This window comes from Urocampus carinirostris, chromosome 18 (assembly GCF_059441175.1).
Source record: "Urocampus carinirostris isolate Australia breed hairy pipefish chromosome 18, RoL_Ucar_1.0, whole genome shotgun sequence".
Classification (NCBI taxonomy): Eukaryota; Metazoa; Chordata; class Actinopteri; order Syngnathiformes; family Syngnathidae; genus Urocampus; species Urocampus carinirostris.
In genome coordinates, this window is record NC_142366.1 from 13464097 (window position 1) to 13488518 (window position 24422).

At 38.8% G+C, this 24422-nt stretch overlaps 2 protein-coding genes and 1 long non-coding RNA gene across 7 annotated transcripts in view; 1 reads left to right on the plus strand and 2 right to left on the minus strand.

Moving 5' to 3' along the window:
- gramd1c (GRAM domain containing 1c) overlaps positions 1-8961 on the minus strand; it is a 31847-nt gene extending 22886 nt beyond the window's left edge. For 2 of the 5 annotated variants that reach the window (XM_088321880.1, XM_088321876.1), the window contains exons 1-3: positions 8596-8738; positions 4787-4892; positions 2009-2132 (exon numbers count right to left, since the gene is read on the minus strand). In XM_088321880.1, coding sequence (XP_088178006.1) covers positions 2009-2132; positions 4787-4879 — 217 coding nt within the window. In that variant the 5' untranslated portion in view covers positions 4880-4892; positions 8596-8738. Of the gene's footprint in view, positions 1-2008; positions 2133-4786; positions 4893-8288; positions 8306-8595; positions 8739-8944 lie in introns of those variants that run through there. The other 3 variants (XM_088321878.1, XM_088321877.1, XM_088321879.1) reach the window with 3 other exon arrangements.
- Positions 8962-9016: 55 nt separating this feature from the next.
- On the minus strand, positions 9017-22308 carry atp6v1ab (ATPase H+ transporting V1 subunit Ab). Its single transcript, XM_088321881.1, has 15 exons — positions 22159-22308; positions 19523-19618; positions 19327-19455; positions 19027-19241; positions 17121-17258; positions 16891-17042; positions 16649-16811; positions 15034-15142; positions 14844-14966; positions 13534-13648; positions 13391-13454; positions 11920-12123; positions 11758-11852; positions 10393-10564; positions 9017-9517 (listed from the first exon to the last, which is right to left on the minus strand). Exons 2-15 carry the CDS (start codon positions 19602-19604, stop codon positions 9425-9427), a joined length of 1854 nt encoding a protein of 617 aa, XP_088178007.1. The 5' UTR covers positions 19605-19618; positions 22159-22308; the 3' UTR covers positions 9017-9424.
- On the plus strand, positions 22140-24332 carry LOC148348418 (uncharacterized). The gene is made up of 2 exons (XR_015847505.1): positions 22140-22335; positions 23633-24332. It is a non-coding gene; the product is annotated as an uncharacterized LOC148348418 (long non-coding RNA).
- Positions 24333-24422: the final 90 nt, after the last annotated feature.

A 24422-nucleotide genomic window follows, 5' to 3' on the forward strand; every position in this document is an offset into this window, starting at 1 on the left:
TAAATTCCCATTAAAAGCATGGAAATTTTACGACTGAGTGATCGTTTTACCCAATCCGTTACACTGTTCCTTACAAACTATAAACAGGGCTTAATTTAAAAGGAATGTTCTTTTGGGTTTCCTGTTTCGTTTAGGAATTTCCTTAATCTGTTTTTTTATCTTTTTCAAGATAAGTATACACTATTTAATTCTTCCTGTTGGAATAACCTATGATGCCTGAGGATTCATTTTGCATTATTTTAAGATAATGTATGCATATTAAATTCTTCCTCTTGGAATAATATCTGATTCCTTTTAATGAAAAACGTATGAATGGTCAAAATGACATGAAACAAGGCAATATTTGTCTTCTTTTTTTTTTACGTTCAAGTCTTCATGGAATATTTACCTTGAAAAAAAATACTGTTGAGAGTCTGATTTAGTCCCCAAGCCTGCAATTGGACACGTGGCTTTGGAATTTCAACATATTGATATTATTGTAAAAAATAAATAAATAAAAAAAACACAATAAAGTAAAACATTTTATTCAAATCACAGAGACAAAATAGGCAGAATGTACAGTTGAGTTTTTGCCCATCAAATCACAATAACCTACCGTTTTAAAGTCTGTCGACAAATCTTATTTTTTGTTAATCACAATTTAGTAAATTGCTATCTGCTTGCCACATGTACCGTATTTTCATGCCCATAAGGTGCACATAAAAGTCTCATATTTTCTTCAAGTTGTAGGACACGCTCTATCGGGCAGTGTGCCCAAACCCAGTCCCAGAGTGGAGGATGGAGACCAGCTCGCTGGCTAGGATTGGGTGCCTGCTGCTGAGAATGGGAGGTCACAGGTTTGAGCCTTGACAGAGTCAAGACTAACTATATTTTTGGGTGAAATCCGATGTTTTTGTGAAACAGTTCGCATTTCCAACTACATGCAACCCCTATGGGTCTCCTGTGACTTTAAAGCGTCTCTTGTTTGACTGCCATCATATCTCGTGGGACGTCACACGCAATGCATTGTTCGAGAAAGTGCTCATGGATGCTAACACCGTAGCGTATTTAGTATTTAAAGTTATTGTGCTACTTGAGTTGTCCCCCAAATAAGAATTGAATCCAAAACCTCACTTTCCAGTTGAATGCTTAAAGTGTTTTCGTTCGCCATGGTGTGCTGATTTTTAGCCTACGCCGAAGAAACAGAGCAGCTGCTGTGAGATAATTAAAAATCAATTAATCAAATGTTTGCAAGTTGGAGGGAGCTGAAAACGAACATTGACAAGTTTTTTCGTGTATTTTCCTTTGTGAAAAATATTTAAATGAACCAAACTCAGTTTAGCCATTACTCTATTTTTAAATATGCACACTTGCACTTGTCATACTCTGAAGATTACAAGATGCAAGTAGTGAACTATTTGGCCAAAAAGCAGAGAGAAAGTTTGTAAAGCTTGTGGGCTATTGGCAAGAAGCGGAAATGACCCTTGACGTAAGGGACGTAGAGGTGGAAAGTGGAAGTGGCACAGCTTTTACTGTAACACAGAGGATGAAAATTTCTTTGGATTTAGTGATTTGGAGTTAAACTGATAGTTTGGTAAGCATGTTCTTTATGATAGAGTTATCTGAATGATATAACTTGGGCGCCGAAGCGCGCATTTTTGAGCCGAACTGCAGCGTTAAAGTATGTTACTTGAGTAAAAGTACTGTTACTTCAGAAAAATATCACTTAAGTAGAAGTAAAAAGCAGTAATCTAAATAATTACATAAGTAAATGCATGCTGTGCAGATCATTCACGAAGAAATAAAAAAAGTAAGAGAGAAGCCCGACTAGATTGAATGATTGACATTTTAAGCCCGGGCCAAGAGCTTACCCCTACTCTGGAGGGACATCTCTTATGTTTCACAGCATTGATGTCAATGATAAGGAAAACAATTCAAATAGTAGTTTTCGGGTTCTCACTTTACAGTCAAATTCAATTTTAATTTACAAACTTTAATATTGCCCCCACCCCTTTTGTTTTCAACTCACCAAGCAGGAGTCTAGCAGAAATGGCCACATCTTTGAACAAGCGACGAAACTCTTCGCACCTTTGTTTGTAGGTAACCACAGGGTACGACGGTGAGCCTATACAGTTGGTCTGGTTGTCTGAGCTCTAAAAGACAAAAACAAAGACATGTTTTATCATTCATAATAAACATTTCAGTGCATCTTGACCAGGGTGGGGAGTAACGGAATGCATGTATTGGCGTTAGGTAAATCAGGATACCAAAATAAAAAAAAATAAAAATTGTATTCTTACAGTTGAGGAAAAAAAAGGTTATCAAATTATAGGTATATTTTGTTAAAATAAAGATTACTATCTTAATTTTTTTAAGAATATTTTGCACACTACAGAGGAAAATATTGAAGCCTGGTATTCATTAGTTTTAACTATTTTATTCTCGTTCGCAAAAGCTTTTTTTAACATTTGCGATGTCCCGTCGTGCCACTCTGTCGTCTGATTCATTCAACAAAAACACACAGCGGTGCGCTCACTCTCAGGACCCACCAACACTTGGAGGTGCCCAAAGTGCCAGACTACAAAACATGTCTATTTTGACCAAAAACGTTGCAATACTAACAAAGAAGTGCCATGTTAACGTGCAAATAACAAAACATCAACAAATAAGTATAAATAATATAGTAACATAAAACTAAAAGATAAATACACTTTTACGCCTGGGAGCATGCGTTCCATCATTGCCTCCTTTCAAGCATCCATTAATTACCTTACTTACTAATTCACATGTGTCATACATTTACATCTACATAATGTATTTATGTAGTTTTTGTCTATTGTATTTTCAATTACTGACACCAGAGAGTCAGAGATGACAAGAAGTCCCACAGTGTGTTGGAAATTCAGAAAGTGAACACTGTTTAAAACAATATCTGGTTCTTGATGTGCTCTTAATGTAAACTTAAAGCATATATTATCTGGCATGTGGAAGAGAAACTTTCATTTTTAGCTCAATAGACAATACTAAGTGGTTAAAATGTGAGCACTTTTTTGTTAGACTACAAGGAACTACCCGATATTGGTGTTCCCATTTCTTTTTCAAGGTAACATTGTTCCTTTATCTTAAACCTTCATGTGAGGGGGGCTGATCGCGGCATGTGGTTTAAGTAATATGCATACATTCGTGTGCTGCTGCCTAAAACTGGTGTGATGCATGTGTGTTGTACAAAATCGGCTTGTGTAATCATTTTAGAGGTATACGTCTGTTGAGTGTGGATTTTGATTGGAAGAATAAGGGATAATGTGGGTTTAGATTTTTCCAGTGAGGCAGTTGTGTCAAAAGTTTATAGCGAAAAAGAAAAGAGGATTAGTGACCATTTATGGATTTAGAGAAACCCTACAACAATAACACTACTACAGAAACACAACAAAATTACTACAGAACTAAGTATAAAATTAAGCGTTTAAATACAGGGACCAAATGTATAATTTTGCTTTGATTCAAGAAAAAATACTACTGAAGTAGTAGTATAGTCCTGAAATAGTACTACGGAAATACAACTTCAGTAATATTACAAGAATTCTAAAGAAATACTACAAGAATATTTCTATGGATATACTTCAAAAACACTTCTACGGAATAAGTACAATAATACCACTACAGTAATACTATGATACAAAGATATTACTATAACAATATTATGACAGAAATACAAAAAAATACTACTACAGAAATACTACAAAAATACAACTACAGTAATATTCCAAAAAAAACAAAAAAATAGTACTATAGGAATAAACAAAACAAAAATTATAAAAATACTACAAAAATACTGCTATGGAAATACCAAAAAAATACTGCAACAAAAATACCACGACAGTAAAACTATAATGCCAGAACACAACTACAGAAATATTACAACTGAAATGGGAAAGAAAATGCTACTAAAAATACCACAAAAAGACTGCTATAAAGATACTACTAAAATTTGACTGCAAAAATATTCATTTTTTGTTTTTAATGAATACAACTACATTAATATTACATAACTAAATGTTGAAACAAAAGCAAGAGATAATAGAAAGGCATGAAAACACACACACACACCATCATGCACGAGGAGTTCAGAGGCAACAAGCAGAAGGGCCCAACCATCATTCCATCAGCCCACATTGAAGATATTTTGGCAAAATTCCATTAAGTCTCAGAATTTGTGGAAAGAAATCACCTAGAAAAAGTGTTAAAAGGTCGTTCTATCGCTCATTATGATGACCTCTGCCTGGCGCATTTCCGACGGATTGTCAAAAACCTTCAAAAGCAGATGTCATTGGATCCGTTTTTCAAGAAACCACAGGCAAAAAACTCTGCTGAGAACCAGTAAACTAAAAGGCCAGTTAAAAGGTAAATGACTATTTTTATTATTTCCTTTATTCTTTGTCTATTTACATCTTATGCCTCTTTTGATGTTTATTGTGCGGTCATCTAATATCAATATGCATTTGTTTCAAGTTCTCACGCTCTTTTATGATTACGGTAATTAAAAGATATATCAGTTTTCTGAAATTGGAAAAGTATTAGTACATTTACATTCAAAAGGCATCTCTACTTACTAATGTTTCAGGTTACACAGCTACTCCCAGGACCAATTAAATCCGTAAGTAGATGTACCACTGTATTTTATAAATAAATAAATGTTTCTACTTTACGGGTTTTGACTATCGTGTTCCTTTTTGGAAACGCACACCAGCAAAAAACTGAGGGATTACTGTACATCTTTTTTTTTTTTTTCAATCTATCCAATCCTTACCTCGTCCCCCTCCTCTTCCGAACCCTCAATCAGCGAGGTGCTCTCGTCCATGACGTCGTCTTCCACGCCAGACCACTGCGATAGTTGCTCCATCTGATCTGGAGCGCTGCACATGGACAATCTTATCTTATTTTAGTCGTCTGAGTTTTTTGGTTTGGTTGAAACTCGGCTGGTGCGACGAGAGACCCTTTTGGGTCTAATGAGTTCAGAAGTGACTGTAATCAAACAATCCTGCGAGGAAGGCCCTGAGGGAACTCATTAGCACAGCAGCCCAACAGGTTTGACTGAGACGGAAGCGTACAAAACACACAGCGCTAGGGACTCTTATTTGATCTTGAAACCTTTACATGATCACACATTTCTTATTTAAAGCAAGTGTGGGAGTTTCCTATTAGATCGAGGCGACCACAAATAGGCCTGGAATACCCATTTCTAATTTCTGTTTTATTTAATTTATTTATGAATTTATTTATTTATTTTTCGCTGCTCAATGTTAGTGGACTTTTTTTCATTGCACTGTTAGTACACTATTTTTTTTGCCTTTTAACTCTTTATAGTCTTTATTACACATTTAGTGTCATGTCCAAACTAGTTGCATACAACGTTCCACGACTTTGATATCAATGGCAATAAAGACAATTCAATTGACAGCTTTACTTTGTCTCTTTATCTCTGCCTGGGAACAAGTGATGAAGAATTGTGATAAACAGTATAGAAAATGCTTACTATTTATAAAGGGACAGAGACCAGGCCTAGTACAGAATATTGAAATGTGTGTGAATGTATGTATGTGAATTTCCCTGCGGGGATGAATAAAGTATCTATCTATCTATCAATCTATCTGCCAACACAGAAGCTCTATGTAGGAAAGGGCAAAGCCGACTTTACTTCCTCAGAAGGCTGGCCTCCTTCAAAATCTGCAAAAAGCTCCTGACAATATTCTATGAGACAGTAGTGGCAAGCGCACTCTTCTATGCGACAGCGTGTTGGGGAGGCAGCGTCAAGAAGAAGGATGCCTCTCGTCTCAATAAACTGGCTAGGAAAGCGAGCTCTGTTGTGGGCAAAGAGCTGGACAGCCTAACAACAGTAGCTGAGAGACGGGCACTGGAAAAGCTGCAGTCAATCATGGATAATCCATCGCATCCACTACACAGCATTATCTCCAGACAGAAGAGCAGTTTCAGCGACAGACTGCTGTCACTGTCTTGTACTACGGACAGACTGAAGAGATCTTTTCTTCCTCATGCCATGAGGCTCTTTAACTCTACCCAGCAGAGTAAAAGCCCACAGTAAACCACACCACCTACATTGCATATTACCGAATCTTATTGCAATATGTATTCTGTGTAGCACTATTTAGTTATTCTATATAACACGCTACAGTGGGCATTTGCACGTCACACTGGGTATTTGTATATTGTATTCTTTTTGCTTTATTATTGTATTGTTCTCAGCTCAGGGATGCTGCTGGAAATGTGAATTTCCCTTCAGGGATGAATAAAGTATCTATCTATCTATCTAAATCCTCAAGCAAATACGTTTAAACCGAGGGTTTGCAACCTGCTGCTGCGTATGGTTCTTTAAAACTGCCCTAGTGGCTCTGTTAAGATTTTTCAGAAGTGTTTGAAAATGGAAAAAGATGAAGGGAAATATATAGAGACCCCTTGCCTCTTTGTGCTTAGGTCATCGCTGGTTCACTCCATTGTGGATTTTTGAATTGAATGTCTTCATTGTCATTGATATCAACGTATCGTGCATTGTGTTCAAACAACACACAGCAAATGCTATCCCAGGAGCAAGTTAGGGAGGCCTTTGTGAGTTGGATGGGCATGACTGTGATCATTTCAAAAGTTGCGCTTTCTGGGGGGAAAAAAAAATTCTAAAACCAATCTCGTTTTGTCCATTTCAGCTCTAATTTCTAATCTGCTACGCATAAGCAACAGTAAATTTACTGCAGGTGGGTAAAAACTACAAGATGATGAGAGAATTGTTTGTGTTGTTTATTTGGTATCTAAAATAAACATGTCAACACAAATTATCTTTATTTTTAATGTACTTGGTCTATTTTTTTGTGAGTAAATAGGTGACGCGTTGTGTTTTCAAGGTTCATTATCGCTTAATAGGGGAAATTGCAAACTGGCAAACATTTTAACTCCACCCGGCGGAATAAAGGCCCACATTAAACCACACCCCCTACAGTGCGTTTTACTGTACATTTTACTGTTGCATTGTACAGTGGGTATTAGTATATTTCATTCTTTTTGCTTTATAATTGTATTGTTCTCAGCACAGGGATGCTGCTGGAAATGTGAATTTCCCTATCTATCTATCTAACATTAACAAGGGGGAGCAAATGGCTGAGGGTGACAGGTATGCATTATGTCGGAGAGTGGTTACTAAAAAAAAAATTCAAGTTCCAGGCCAGGGCAAGCAGTAACAAAAGAAACGGCAAAATAAAAATGCTAATTTTTTTTTTTTAGAATGAAACCAAAAGAGGGGTCCAATTTTTTTGTCTCCCTCTCAAGTCATGTTTAGTTGTAGAGGCCTTAATCACAAGGAGTCTCAAAGGGCTGCACAGACCACAGACTGTTGCAAACTAGATTATTCAGATTCAGATCTACTTTATTGTCATTCTAGTACACGTGTATACAGAACGAAATGTCGATACATCTGACCCGCAGTTTCCTCGAATGTACAGATATAAGTAAAAGTTGTATTGTATTATGGCTACGTATTTATTATACGTACGTTATTATACCATCCAAAACACACTTATATTCTATGGCTTTTGAATGACCTATATTTCCTAAAGACACTATCTGTGTATTGTTTGTTAATGCCACAGCCATTGCAGCATGCTCAATTTGGTCATCCCTTTAATTTTATTTGATGTTAAACTTTAATTATTTTATATAAATAATTGTTACAAGGTTCTAAAGCACAACTCCCTGTCTGTTCTTCTCCATTTGACATGCTTGAATATTGCTCTAAATATTTGAAGTGCGACCTCTTCCTAAGCTTTCCTAATGCTCAAGTTTTTGTTTTTTGAATTTCCTTGCCTTCATGTAGGTTTCAGATCGCGGGATTTTATAATGGCATAGTAACTAGTTACTTTTATTAGAAAGTAATTTACTTTTTGAAACAAGTTGTAACTATATATATTTACTTTTTTGAAGTAACGTGCCCAACTCTCAATTACACGCCTCTCGCGCGCTTTTGACACAAGCAGTAAAGTAACAACGAACATATCGATGCCTTTCCATAATATACACAGAAGAAACACAAACAACAAACTTTTGACATTAAAAGGCGGTAGATTTTATCCCACACTCTAAATTGTCCGTGCAAAACACAATCATACTTTAGTAGATAAAACAAAAACTGGCCTGTCTAATACCGGAAGTGACAAACTTTTACCAAAACGGAAATCTAATACGATAGTTGAAGAACAAAAGACTCAATTTTGCTTCAAAATAAAGCAGCCCTAGACTAAAATCCTCACCTGGGCCTCGAGTCGTGTTTTTCTTTTTAATTTAAAAAAGTGGTAGATGGTTTTTTTTAAGCGCTATGCGTTTTTTTAAGGTACAAAAGGGGTAGTTTAACGCGTAAAGCGCTAGTGTTTACAGGTATCTATCTATATTTATAAATGAAGTACACGTTTAAAAAATACATTTGACCGAGGCGTTCTTTTCCGTGTGTAATAGAACAAGAACACGTTTATCAGTGAACATGTTGATAGACGAAATTTATCAGCACACGTGGATCTCTCAGCACCGTGACGGACAGAATCTGACAAATATCCAACATACCTGAATCGAAATGGACCCAGGATTGCGTGCTCAGATTTAACACTCCCACTTAGAAAATTTTATTTTGGTAGAGGCAAATTTTAATTTACCTTGTTTCTTAAAATGTTTGGTACAATCTGCAGGTGCAACTCATACCGTTAAATGCCAAATCCACTTTGGAAGAATCCATTTTAACAGGCAGGGGTGTTCAAACTTGTAGGCCGGTGTGCTAAACCAAACACGAAATCGCCTGTTATCGGATTCAAATTGCATTTTAAACAGTACAAAAACCTTCAAAATATTCCTGAAAAACAATAACAAATTTTTCATATGTTTGAATCATTATTGTGAGCATTTAAGAATGCTTTACCCTTTGCAAAGTATAAAAACTATGCCTGAAATGCAGCGGGACAAGTTGAACAACCACAAAAGAAGACACCAGTTTTCCATTTTTGTTTTCAACCTGCACGTTTTAATCTCTTTAATTCGTACACGACAAAATCACGCACAGGAGTCACACAAAAACAACCACGTTACATCAAAAAAAAAAAAACGCTGCAATAAATAGACTGATCTCCTTACATATTCTGTTCATACTTCTTCTGTACAGAGTTGATAGTGTATCACGGATATGCGCACTTACACACATAAGATGTAAACAAAAAGGGGACACGAGAAAAATCCAGATCATGCTGAAATAATCACAAATACAGTACATCTTTTCTCTTTGACCTCCATAAGAAGATGCTCACGCACACACACACACACAAACACACACACCAGGGAAGCACAAAAGGTGGAATGTGATGGATTGAAGACCAGAAAAAGGAAAAAAACAAAAAAGAAACGTCTATTCTTCCAGAGTGCGGAAGGAATTCTGCATATCTTCAAGCAGTTGTGCATACTCTCCCTTTATTTTGGCCTCGCCCTCTTTCACCGGGTCCTGCCATGGAGAAAAAAACGTGAAGAATGATGCAAAAAAAAAAAAAAAAAAAAAAAAAAAAAAAAAGAATTTACTATAGACTGTACTTCCTTGCTGCTTCACATATTATAATTCGAGGCCTCATTGCATCACATGTTCACAAATATTCCACTATCCCTGAACACATGTTGCTGCAAGCGGGGACCGGCAGAGAACATGCTTTGTCAAACCTGGCAGCTCTTTTCACCAAAAAGTGACTGGACTCGTGCCGCTGTGATCCATTGTCCCTGTTCGCATATTACTGCGGACAGGGACCGGCAGAGCGCACCTTTGCAGAGCATGGCATCTCTTTCTTTTGGCCATTATTTCCACCTGAAATGAACGGCACTGGTGCAACCGTGATTCATTATCCCTAATCCCATATTTTTGCGGGAGGGGGGACCAAAGCATTCTGTCCTGCCCCGCTTAAAAATCAAATGCACAGTTGTGGCCACGATCTAATATCCACAATCGGCGCTTTTTTTTTTTAAATGAAGTGCAGTTTTGGCCCCAATCAATTATCCCTGTACAACTATTGCTGAGAGCGGGCCAAGATAACAAATGTGTCATGGGTGGCTCTTTCCTTTCGTTCTTTGCACTTAATACTGACTGAACTCATGCGGCCAAGATCCATTATGCCCAATGCTTTACTATGGCGAATGGCCCATCTCAAATGAAATACACAGCTATGACTGCGATCCATTATCACTGGTTGATTATTCCTAGGAGAAGGGGCCAGCAGAGTATTTTATGGTTCGGGTAGGTCCAAGCAATTGTGACCAGACTAAAATAAACTGCAGTGATTTAATATGCCAAGTCGACTATTGCTTAGAGCAAGGGCCAAGAAAGTTTCCCACCTTAAATTTCATGGAGCTGATCCTGTAGAGGATTTCTCCCAGGTGCTCCCGGATCATCGACCAGGTGATTTTGTTGTCACTCTGTGCCGTGGTCTCCACCGCATGGCGCGCCATGTCGTAGAAGGCGATCATGTTGGACAGAATGCCCACTGTCTTGTAGAAGGGACAGAACCTGAAAGGTCACATTTAAGTGTTAAAATACACTTTGATTTCTTTCAGTTGTCAAACATTTGTTAAAGATAAATAATGTCATCTTTCTCTGCACCATTCCTCTATTTCATTAATAAGCATTTAGTTGTTTTCTTAAACATGGTTTTGATTGCAATGCATAGAACCTAAAGGATTTCTTTTTTGAGTGTGTAATATTTAGTGTAGAAAAACAAACAAACATTTGAATACTAGGCAAATTACATTAATGATAGTACCAATGTTATTTTTTTTAAATATAGGTCAAGAAATTTGTATTTCTTTTACATAATGGAAAAGAAAGTCCGGCATGTTTGTCTGGAGCCTTTCTGCTTGTTGCGGCATTGATTTTCGTCTGCATTAGCGTCATCTAGTGGTCCAATATTCCACACCAGCGCTCTAAAGTTACTTCCACTTACCTATCCATTACCTGCACCCAGACGTCAGTAGGGTCGCTGGAGCCCATCCCAGCCATAATTCGGCAGTGGGCAGGAGACACCCTGAACAGGTTGCTAGCCAGTCGCAGGGCACACAGAGACAGACAACTCACTCGCTCATTCACACCTAGAGACCATTTGGAAATTGGAGTGCCCGGAGGAAACCCACGCAAGCACTGGGAGAACATGCAAACCCCGCACAGGAAGGCTGGTAGCTGGATTTGATCCCATGACCTCAGAACTTTGCCGCAGACGTGCTAACTACTCAGCCGCCGTGCCGCCTTTCAAGTTACTTATTCCAAAAAATTCATCCTAATAATTCATTAAAGAAGAAAATATCTTCTATAAACAAATTTATATTAAATCGACATGAGGGTTTTTTTTATCTAATAGAAGAAATTTAAAAACGGATCACGGAATAAAGACAACGTTTATATATTGGACTAATTAAGAGTGAATTTAATTTTGAAAAAAACTAAACTGTTGTGAATCGAAATCAGACCAATTCAGGAAATTATTCTTGAGGCCTAGCCATATGAAATAATATGGTCTTACTTAGCAAAACAGATGAATGTGATGATTTTATCAAAATTGATTAAAAAACTGAAACGTCATTATGGTAATTGATTACAGGATGTTTTTACAAGTTTCTAATACTCACTTGTTCTTTTTTTACACTTCAGTGAAATTTGCGAGTTTGCATGGGGGTGGTGGATTTTAAAAAAAGAAATGATAATGGAACCTGTCGTAAGGCGTGTATCCATTCTGCTGCAAGAAGTCATCTTTGATCAGCTTGGCAACTTCCAGCGTGATCTTGTCTGTTTCAGCAAGGGAGGCCTGCGACAAGAATGTATTCAAATGAGGTTCCATTACAAATCCTTTACAAATGTGAGATGATTCTAACCTTCCCAACGAGCTGCACGATCTCAGCCAGGTCCTCCTCTTCCTGTAGGATTTCTTTGGCCTTAGTACGCAGCGGTACAAACTCGGGGAAATGCTTGTCGTAGTACTCATCCAAGGCGCGAGTGTACTTGCTGTAGCTGATAAGCCAGTTGACTGAGGGGAAGTGTTTCCTCTGGGCCAGTTTTTTGTCCAAACCCCAGAACACCTAAAACCAAAAGATAAAACGTTGACGTTAAGCTTAAAGCATTTTATAGTGATCCTCGCCACTTTGCAGCCTAGAAGCATCGCGAGTAAATAGAAGAATCATTTAGCTTGAAAAAAAAAAAAACACAAATTCAAGCCCTTCTATCCGTGTACTGGATGCATGATAAATTGAAGTGCACCGTGTGAAGTGATCCAATTTCCTCAACCATTGTTGAGAGCGGGCACCAAAAGAGCAAATTTGTGCCATGCGTGAAGGCCCTTTTTAAGTTCTGTCCACTCTAAATGAACTGCACTCATGCGGTTGCGATCTCTTATCCCCATTCCATTGACGCGAGCGGACTGGCAGAGCGTAAGACTTTTTTTCTGTCATTTCTGACTAAAATGAACTGCACACATGCGGCTGAAATGTTCCCATATTTCAGCCGCATGTGTATACCGGCAAACTGCACTTTTGTCGGGAGGCAGGCAAGAATTAAACACACATTTGTAGCCGCAGATCATTGTTTACTATTGCTGAGAGTGCGGGCCAGCAGAGTAGTTTTTTTGGTTAGGGCGGCTGAAGTGTCTCATTGTGGCCAGCTTAAATTAACTGCACCGTTTTTAATTGTGATTCATTATCCCTAGTTGACTATTAAAGTAGACAATACATGTCTGTCTATGATCCATTATCCACAAGCCCATATTTCTGCAGGTGGGGAATGGCAGAAGGAACTTTTGCCGGGCCTGGCGGCTCTTTCTTTGCCATTAAGTCCACCTAAAACGAAAATCACTCTTGCGGATGTGAACAACTATCCCCCGTTGACTCTTACATGAAGGCATGTCATTCTGGTCTGCCTGAAATGGACTGCACTGTTTTAGCAAAGATCCATTATCCCCAGAATAGTGTTGCTGAAAGTGAGGGCCAAGAGAAATGCAGGGCGATTCTTTTTTTCCTCCTATTCTTTCTGCCTGGAATCAACAGCACCCGTAAAGCCAATCAGCGACCCATCATGCCCTGTCGACTATTGACGTGAGAGATCATTTTTTTCACGGCAAGCGATATCAAGCCAAAATGTTTATGTTGGCTAGGCTAAGCATAAAGAAACACTATTCCATTATTCTCTAAAGTTTTTATATTATTATTTATATCATATAGTATCCCCAAAACGTTCAGATGTTAAAAATGGGAAGGACTACTTTGCGGGATTTCGCATATTGTTGTGGGGTTCTGGTCACCATCAACAGCGACTAGCGAGGGATCAATGTATTTAGTTATTCATTCAATTTACCTGAACGATACCCAGCGTGGCAGAAGTGACAGGGTCAGAAAAGTCACCACCAGGAGGCGAAACCCTAGGAACAAAGCACATTTTCACTAAGGATACATGATAGGAACTTGTCTTTTTAAAGATTTTAAGGGGCGATTCCTCACGCTCCAACGATGCTAACACTTCCTTCCCTCTCAGGGTTGCCCAAACACTTCACCCTTCCGGCACGCTCGTAGAAAGAGGCCAGGCGGGCACCCAGGTAGGCTGGGTAACCACTGTCTGTAGAATACAAATTTTTGTCGTTGAAACATTACAAATGCACGATGAAATTGGGAAAAAATTAACAAGTATCACCTTGAAGGTGCAAGATCATTTACGATAAAAGAGCACAGAACTCAAGTGCTGGAGCCAGCTCAACAACAGTGACAATAAATTAAAATGATAATTTATGGGTGATAGTATCAAAAATAAATAATATTAAATTAAAATTGAAGAACAGAATGATCTCTTGTCATTACTGTTTCTATTAATATATATTATATTGTAGCATTGAGGGTAATCCTATTGGGTAGAAGCCCGTATATGTGTATAGCAGGGCATCACAAGCATGAGCGCCCTCTAGAGGTGACTTTAAGACTAGATTTTGCTAGGAGGACTTTAGACTTTTAACATGTTTACTTTTAGACAGGGGAAAAAAATAAAGGTTTGGCATTAAAATTGCAGGTATATTTAATGATATTTTGTTGACTTTAATTTTGTTTAAATACATTTCTGAATGCCTTTTATTTTGTATATATGATAAGTTTGTTGAATCTACTCAACATTTTAAATATATATACATTAAAAGGTTTAAAATTGAAATATAAATCATTGAATATAAGTAGTTTTTTCAAAATCAAAATGCATTTTAATATAGGTTTTCCAAAGTCAGGAATTGAGAAAAAAAAGATGTTAAATAAATGCATTGGATCAGTTCTCAAATAAGTGTAATACGTTTTTTTTTTTACTCTGAACCCCAAGGAAAATTTACCAAACTTTTTAATCATAACTTTATTACTTGTTTACATATTTTCACAATACAAATAAAAGTTCAAAAATTAGAGGTGGTGTCCAGAACTTCAGAAATATTCTACTTACTGACACAATCTTTTGGGTGAAATCATCATTGGAATTTGTTTTGCGCGTGCACGTACGCGTCTCCCTCAAACTCAGTCTTTTTAGGGGTCAGGGTTGGTATTTGGACTGTGTTCGAAACAGTACTTTTCTTAAGTTGACCATTTCCATCCTCGAATAAATGAAAACCACCAGCACACGCGTGGAGTCCCTCTCCAGCAATAATATAACTTTTATTTTGATCTATTTCTACTGATTGAGTTTTTAATTTGAATTATTTTAGCTTTTTTAATAGTGTTTATTTTATAAAAAAATATATGTGTGTGTATTTATATAATTTTCTTTTTGCAGTTTCACTAACCAGCAGGCATCTCAGCCAGACGTCCCGAGATTTCTCGGAGTGCTTCAGCCCAACGGGATGTAGAGTCAGCCATCATGCTGACGTTATAACCCATATCTCGGAAGTACTCAGAGAGCGTGATCCCTGTAGAAAAAGAACAAAACTCGTTACCCACGTCTGAGCAAATCCTCGGACAGCAAACATCCCGTACCTGTGTAGATGGAGGCTTCTCGGGCGGCTACGGGCATATTGGAGGTGTTAGCCACTAGCGCCGTTCTCTTCATGATGCTTTCTGTCTTGCCATCAACCTCCATGGTAAGCTGAGTGGAGCGGAAAAGATCATCATTAATACAGAATACGGTTATCCCTTGCTACTTCGCGACCTCATTCATTTTTCACTGTACTTTGCATTTATTTTGTATTTGATGTCCGTTTTTATTGATATCACTGTTTTAATTCTGTGTACAGGGACCTTGGGTTTCATTGAATAAAAAAAAACTACAATTATTATTTTAACTATACTGTGTGGCTGCAATCCAATTTCCTCGGTCAACAATTGCCAAGAGCGGGAACGTGAGAACTATTTTTTGTAGGTCTTGGCGGCTCTTACTTTCAGTTTTGTCCACTAAAATGCAAACTGGCTGCAATACTTTTTCTCAAAGTTGCATATTACTGCGAGCGGGGCCCAGCAGGGTTTTTTTTTGTCGGGCCCTCTGACCCTTTTTGCCATTCTGTTCACAAAAAAGTGAAATGCACTTGTGCGTCTGGGATCCATTATCCCGTATTTTTATGTGTTTTTTTTTCCACTTAAAATAAACTGCAATCATGCAGCCGCAATCCATTATCCCCCAACCTCATTTTGCTTTCAGCAGTGACCAGCAGAAGGCATTTTATGGGCCAACTAAAAGGAAGTCCACTGTTGTGTCGGCATCGATTAAATCCCCAGTCAAATATTGCTGAGAGCGGGGGCTGAGATAGCAAATTTGTGTCATGCGTGGCAGCTCTTTAGGTCTTGTTTTTTTCCCGGGTAAAATGAACACTACCATGTAACTGATCTATAACCCAAGTAGACTATCTCTGAAACCAAGGGGTGGAGGGAGCAAGTTTGTGTGCTGCGTGGCCACTCTTTTTTTCCATTCTTTCCACCTATAGTGAATAGCACCTGTGCGGCTGTGATCCGTTATCCCCAGTTATTATTGGTGCAAGCGGGAGCCGGAAGAGCACATTTTTGCCCAACATGGCGATTAAAAAGTAGAAATGTTTGTTTAGGCTGGGCCAGGGGTTGGCAACCTAAAATGTTGGCAGAGGTATAATGGACCCCCAAAAAAACGTGTTTGGAGACGCAAAAAAGAAAAGCTTTTATATAAGCCTTATTAGAAAGACAACACATGCTGTATACACATACTGTATATATCTAAATCCCTTGAAAACGATGAGAATGTTACTGTCATGGTTGTCCTCCTAAAGAAACCGCATCATTTTTTTTTTATCAAACAATTGAGAAAAAGTGCCAGGGAGCCACTAGGTGGCACCATAGAGCCGCATACAGCTCCAGAGCTGCTTGTTGCTGACCCCCGGGTTCGCCAAAGCACAAACACATAGTATAGTATTGATGATTTAGTATAATGAGTATATGTATGTGAGCGTTTTTTATACACTTATTTATAGCATACATTTCCCCAAATAAGATGGTATGTTAAAAATGGAGGGGTTTACTTCCAGGTTTGGCACATATTGCGGGGGATCTGGTCCCCATTAAATGCAATGAACGTGGGATCAATGTTTTAGTGAGAGTACAGCTAGTAGAAGTGGCAAAAGTTTCGCACCTCTGGAAAATCCCTCAGCACTTCAGACATCTCGTTTCCACGTTCCCCACAGCCCACGTACACGATGACATCGCTGTTGGAGTACTTAGACAGAGATTGGGAGATAACGGTCTTCCCACAGCCAAAAGCGCCAGGGATGGCTGTGGTCCCGCCCTGGACACACCTGAAGAGGATGAGAAAGGTTTAGGAATTCAATTGCTGCCCATATTGATTAAATTAATTCAATTTTTGAAAAGGCTAACGGGAAAAGGGCGTCCAGGACTCGTTGGCCGGTCAGCAGAGGGTGATTTGCAGGAAGTTTCTCAGTCACGGGCCGGACTTGTCTGACGGGCCACACTTGCACCATGGTGAACTTCTCCTTTACGCCTTCGAACTCTAGCTCCATCACCACATCCTGGTATTTGGAAAAACAGCGTGTTGCTGGCGTCTTACTGAAAATAATCTATTCTTGGAATGTGAAGATGGTGCTCACGGAGAGGTCGTAGTTTCCCGGCGGGGCCACGTAGGTGACGGTGCCTCTGTTTTTTGGGGGGAGCATGATTTTGTGCCTGATGAGGGAATTTTCGTGCACCATCCCGTAAATGTCTCCGCCTGTGATGTGACTGCCAACCTGAAGAAAAATCAAATCTCTGATCACCTTGCTCGGCTTCAACCTACAGCAGGGTAGCAAATAAGTTTTTACCAAGGGCCCCATCAGCGTAATAGATGTCCTCAAAGGGCCTGACATAACTTGTTTATGTAACTACTCCTTAATGTAAAATAACTGGATTTATTATTTATTCAAGTCACAAAGATTACAGTTGGCTTGAAAAATAGAGCCACACCTATATGTTATTAACTAAATATAACAATTTTTTAAAAAAATATTTTTTAGAAAATGTCTCAATTCCACTTGTTGGCACTGATATGGAAGCACTGCGGTTATAGTGGTGCTAAGCCATCAGTCCGCAGGTATAGTAGTTGACAAGAATTGTAGGAAATATTTTTGGTCAAAGGAGCCTTAAAACCATTTTTCAGTCACAGTCATTTCATCAGGCCACATCAAATGATGTGACTGACCAAATTTGGCCCAAGGACCATTAGTTTGACAGATGTGCCCTACATTTTGCCCTATCTTTCTGCCTCTTATCAATCCCCTATCATGTATTTAACTCATTCACTGTCTGAGGATCAACATATTTTCCTGTCAAGGGCACTAGGTGTTTGAAAATAATTGACGCGTATCCTTGTCAACACCACCAAATATGCTAACAATGGGACTGTCACAAAAAATATATATAGTGTATTGTTAAAATGAATAACGTTAACACAATATTCTTATTTTCTTAACAGTTCAGTATACAAATCATTCACTGCCGTAGGATTTCCATCTTTTCCGTCATTGTTAAATTACCGCAATTTCCGGATTATAAGGCACACCTAAAAACCCAAAATGGTCAGAAATGTGTAAGTGCACATTATAATCCGGTGTGCCTTATATACCAGAAAATATGGTTGTATCGTATTTATACAAGTGTGTAATTACATGATGTTTTAGGATATACTAATATATAAGAGCAATAATTGATCAATCGAAAAACATATCTGACCATAATCACACAGCAGTGTATGCAATGGGACATATCTGACCATAATCACACAGCAGTGTGTGCAATGGGAATTGAACACGGGTCGCAGCGGTGAGAGAGCCAACATTTAACCACTAGACCACCAGTGATACAGATGCCAGACAAAAAGACATTGGATTTTATCTCATTGTCATACTATTTTACTCACAGTGCCAGAAACGAATGTTAAAGAATCGAGAACAGAAGTTTTGTCCTAAAAGATATAACTGAATACAAAGTCTGATTCATCATCAGATACACCAAAGAATTGTTTCTCTTGTCATACTTTTTTGTCTTATTCATATCCCTCGGTACTACTTTTTTGTTTTTTACATTCTCCAACATTCGTTTCTGTCATCGTGAGTAAAAATAAGGTGATAATGACATAAGTCAAACTTTTTTGTATGTCATATGTTTTACTAGATGTCTAGTGGTTAGGTTTTGACGTTTTAACTGCCGTGACCCAGGTTACCATTTTGGTCAGTGACATTTTTCAAACCGATCGATCATTGCACCAATATTTACTGTAAATATACAACATCCACAACGGTTATACAAGAATAAATACGGTATCTTTAATTGTAGTTTTAATTACATGCGCCTTATCGTCTGGTGGGCCTAACATGAGGAAAAAATAGATGACAAAAGATTGTTTTAGGGAGGGATCACCTTATAGAGGGGGAAATACACTAATTGACGTTAATATTCTTCAATGGTCCCATATATGCCAACTACATTATTTTGACAAAATCTTGTTTCACGCCGACATACCCGCAGACTTTTGACAGGCGAGAACTCCCACTTGAGGTCTCTGTTAAGAGCGCCAATGTTGACACCCCTGGGGATGTAGATGCTTTGTGTGATGTCGTTGATGTCCTTTAGGGGACGCTGAATGCCGTCGAAGATGGAGCCCATGATACCCGGGCCAAGCTCCACAGAGAGGGGCTTACCGGTACGCAGCACCGGATCGCCGACCGACACGCCGGCTGGGATCCCCGTTCAGGAAAATACGCACTTATCTTTTGTGAAATTATCTCAACAAACATATTCCATTTGGCCTCTAAAAGATACATGTCTCCTCATAGACCTGGATGGTGGCCATGTCTCCCTCCAACCGAATAATCTCTCCAACCAGCTCACTGTGGCCTACTCGGACCAACTCATACATGGCAGCCCCGGCCATGGCAGTTGCTGTCACCACTAGAAGGAAAAAAAAGATATCAGTTTTGGACATTTGGGGCAACAAAAAGCAATGTGTGGAAGTTACCTGGTCCAGAGACTCCATGCACGAATCCAAACTGGCTTTCTCGGTCTTCATCTCGGATCTTGGGCAGCTTGGAGGTGTCCATCTTTGCTGAATTGACTGTCAAATGAAATACATTTCACAGCAGAGGTATGACCTTAAGCACAAGCTCGAGTTCGAGCCCGATTTTAGGCCCGGGTCGGGCCTTAAATGTTAGTCATTATGTTCAATCAGGCTGGACTTGTCTTGCTGACTTTTGTTCAATCTAATACAGTGGAACCTCGGTTTTCGAACGCCTCTCAGTTCGAACAAATCGGAGTCCGACCAAAAATTTCGAGAAATTCTTGCTTCGCTGTTCGGTCAAAAAAATCGGAGTTCGAACGCCGGTAATGCGTGAGTGGGTACGCTAGGGTGCGAGGCTGAGCGGCGTACGGGTGTAGATCGCTCTTTTCTTGACCAACTGTTATCGCGTACGGACGTGCTTCGTTTTGCTTTCGATTTAATATAGGTGTACGAAGTGTTTTAGCCCCTAATAATGCCTGCGAAGAAAGTCAGTGCAAGCAGCAAAGTTGCTACAGGTGTAAAAAGAAAAGTAGTGCGTACAACTATTGCATTTAAGAAAGAAATAATAGCAAAATATGAAGGAGATGGAGTGTCTGATCTTGCTAGGGAATACCCCACCGTCCACCTGCGCCTTCTGCTGACCACCACAAAGGTAAGAAATCCTATTCATAATTATTTTCTTATCCTTTTTTTCATTTTTACACGTTCATGTTAGCGTAATCTTTCGTACAGAAGATTACGATAACGCGAACGTACGATTAGCCTGGGTTAGCATTATGTTTACGTTGAACATTCAGGTAAACATTCAGGGTGTTGGAACGGAGCCCAACTTTCAGGGTGTAGGAACGGAGCACCCTTTCCAATGAACCGCTCACCACTTGTTGTGGAGACCCGGGTGCTAAATGACTTGTAAACAACCTGATTTTTTTATTTTTACACGTTCATGTTAGCGTAATCTTTCGTAAGGAAGATTACGATAACTCGGACGTACGATTAGCCTGGGTTAGCTTTATGTTTACGTTAAACATTCAAGGTAAACGTTCAGGGTATTGGAACGGATTAAAACGATTTACATTATTTTTATGGGGAAAATGATTTCGGAGATCGAACAAACCGGTTTTCGAACAGGGTTCTGGAACGGATTATGGTCGAGAACTGAGGTTCCACTGTATGTGTTGATAAAAAAGATACATTAAAACAATGTGTCGATACTAAACTCAAAAAAACATTTTACCAGCAGTCATTGTTCCTCTTTGTGTCTTTGTTTCACTTAAAATGCTACCCTATATTCTCAAAGATGTACTGCTGCTGTGCATTATCGCCTAATTTTTTAAAACAACAAGACGACAGATGGCCTTCAACTTTTCCTGGCAACTCTCCAAAAAATCTGTTACTGATGGAAAATTGTTGGATAATGTAACTTCGGCAGACACAGAAATCTATAAGATGTAAAAGTTTATACAGTCTTGTTTAACAGGTTTTAATTTGTTACTAATCATCGTCTCTTCTCACAAGTCCTCACAAAAAATGTGAAATTGTCTTTGGGCTTGGTCCTACTAATACTAATTGGTTGGGCTTGGGCTTTAATACCCGCTGGCCTCGGTCGAATCGGCCTGGATTCTTTTTTAAACCCAATCTTACCTCTAAATATCATTCATATTATTTAGAGATGTAGCAACAAGGGCAATATGATTCTATGTTGTCTTGTCACGGTTTTCAGCCTCCGTGGGTGTTTTTAACATAATTTAATTTTAATCAGGAATATTTAGCCACCGACATCACCAAAATTAATCTGGTCACTGATGAAGCAGCAGTAAAACTTGAGTGCAAACAAACTAAAACAATGAAAAGATAAGATGGCTTGTCGGAGGTATAGATAACCTGCTGGTTTTAAAGCATTCAGAAAATTGTTGACGTTTGATGCGGAAAAGAAAATCACATCATTTATAATACTTCATGCATTTCACATCAGGGAATTCAGGAAAAAAATGTTTTTTCATCATGTGACCGGGGCACATGATTTTCTAGACGGATAAGGAAGCGGAAAAAATGAGTATGCATGTTGTGACTGACAATGGGGAACTTGCAAAATATATATTTTTAACTGTTTTATTATTATACAACGACCGTGCTGTAGTAACATTTAACAGTGTACAGATGGTAATATGTCCGATTGTTTATGCGAAGCGCGCGTAAGTGCGAGTATATTGCGCGTGCAGAATGTTGCACGTAAGCGGCGTTAGTCGTGGCGTCCTGGTGTAAATTGAAAAGCGGATTCGAAACGGTTTAACCCGTTCAAGTTGACTCGCAGATCTTGTCATTATATGGTGTGGTGCCTGCTACATTATACGCATTTTAATGCAAGCAACCTTCAAAATAACCTTCACACAGAAGCGTTAGCTGCTAAGACGATGTTATCATGACGTTGATCGGTTTAGGTGAGCGACTGTTGGCCGACAGAAAATAAGGAATCCCCATCCCCGGCATTTTGGTGCAATGGCATACTGGTCTGAAAACAACAAGCACATCCGAATGACAGAAAGCAAACGTATGTGTCTAAATGATATCGTGTGGTGGTAAGGATATTTTCGACTCACTGTGTGGTTGCGAAACGGCAGTTTTGCTGTCTTGCTTCGATAGAAAACGATGCGCGATGCAGTGCGTGACAGTGGCAGACGGAGGTCAGCTGACTTCATTCACTGGACGGAAGCTGACACGCCGCAGCCCGCCATTTTGGATCCTCCCCCGGAACTACGCAAGGATCCACTGCAAATGTTTGTCCTCACGCACCAGTACATCATTTTCAGGCATTTTACTCCAAAACATCCTTAAAAATGTTATGATGATGCTAAATGATTTGAGAACCAAGGCAAACGAAGCTTAGTATATTTCAACGACGGGCTATTACAATGTCGTTATGAAATTTGAGCCAAAATGGAGTCGCACGAGGTTTCTTTTCCGTTGTAAAAACAATGTAAGCACCACATCAAGTTACACTCCAATCTCAGTTAATCAAATTACCCACTAACAATTAATTACAATAAATAAAGGGATGTTGAAACGCAAACAAAAAAAAATCAACACTTGCAATACGTACACACGAAGTGTATTTAATTATTTAAAAAAACACTAAGACTTGAAGGTCACAGGCAATTTGTATTCTACTACTTTTACTTATTTGTAAATATTTCATTTACTAATATACTTTTTTATCTTATTTTTATTTTAAGTTTCTTATTACATGTCTCTCCGAGTGTGCCATGTCTAATATTGTTGTAGACAATATTCACTACGTTGTTATAAATGTCAATAAAGACAATCCTAATTCTAATTTAAGGATTTAGAAAACAGATTGAGCTCGTTCTTTGATTGAGATTTTTTCAAAAAGCAACGTTTGTGAATAAACTTTACATTCATTGTATATTTTTAATATGACAGTTATTTAACTAGTGTTGATGTTTATTTCAAATTTAATGTATCTTGTAATTGAAACATGTATCAGTTGTGACATTTAGTCTCATTTTAACCCATGATAGGCATCAATACGTTAGTTTTTTGCGCCTTAACTAAGAAATAAATGAAATGTTGATTGTTGGTCCAGCTCATTGTCGTGATTTGTTCTCAAACACTGCCCTGAACCTTGACAAACGTAAAATCACTAATAGTGACTCGGTCAGAAATCTAAGTGTTATATTTGATCCTAATCTGTCGTTTCAGTTATATTTGAAAAATATTACTAGAGTAGCTTTCTTCCACCATTGTGATATTGCGAAGATTCGTCTGATGCTGTCTCAATCAGATGTGCAGGCTATAATTCATGCGTTTATTACTTCTCGGCTTGATTACTGTAATGTACTGTATCGCTTTCTCCCGATATCTATCATCAAAAATTTGCAGCTGAGACTTTTGACTTAGACAAAGAAGTTTGAGCATATTACTCCTATATTAGCTAATTTACACTGGATCACAGTCCCTTTAAGATGTGACTTTAAGGTTCTCTTTCAAATGTTTGCATGGACTTGCGCCCTCTTATCTCTCCAATTTGGTTTCCCCCTTTGTTCCTGCATAAAGCCTCCACTCTGAAAATGCCAGTCTAATCGTGACTCAGAGAGCCAAGAAGACGTCTGCAGGCTCGAGAGCGTTCTACATCTGGGCCCCGGTGCTGTGGAATTCTCTGCCTCCGGAGATAAGATCTGCGACCGCAGTGGAAGTTTTCAAATCTATACTTAAGACCCACTTCTATTCAATAGCTTATGATTGATGCCCACCTCATCCTTTTCTTTTCCTGTCTTTTTCCAACTGCCTGGCTGGTGGTGATTCGAGGGAGAAGGACGATTTAAGATGAGCCAGTGCACCAGCAGCTGGGCCTGAAGCACATCAACACCTGCATCGACCAGCCAGCAGATATGGGAAGCTCCAACGTTGCCGTCGTGGACTTTTCCGACTATGTTACAGGCTTGAAGCGTTGTTGCTGTCATGCACTCTTTGGACAAATTTCAAAATATTACCTATCGTTTTCTTTTATTAATGTTCACTTTGTTTGTTTTACTGTTACCCAATGCTATATCTATTGCACCCTGGTCATCCTGAAAGGGGGATTACCACATGTGAGGCCCCTTCTGAAGGTTTCTTATTTTCCCCGTGCTAAAGTTTTGAGTTTTCCTTGCCTGCATGTTGGTTTAAAATCAGGGGATGGTGTAATTGTAACCAGTGCAGTCCTTTGAGACATATTGTGATTAAGGGCTATACAAATAAATGTAACCTGACTTGACTTGACTATAATTGCTGTTTAAATTGGGTAAAATGTTATACAAATGGGCAGCACGGCGGCACAGTGGTTAACGCGTGTGCGGCACAGTTC

Bases quoted from the DNA above. Each gene is read 5' to 3' on its own strand.
- atp6v1ab (XM_088321881.1), bottom strand. From the start codon at position 19,604: ATGGACACCTCCAAGCTGCCCAAGATCCGAGATGAAGACCGAGAAAGC. The intron at 19,242-19,326 runs GTATCTTTTAGA...CGGGGATCCCAG, and splicing joins CCAGGTCTATGAGGAGACAT to CCGGCGTGTCGGTCGGCGAT. The intron at 9,518-10,392 runs GTGGGAAACTTT...TCTCCATGGCAG, and splicing joins TCAGCTCCATGAAATTTAAG to GACCCGGTGAAAGAGGGCGA.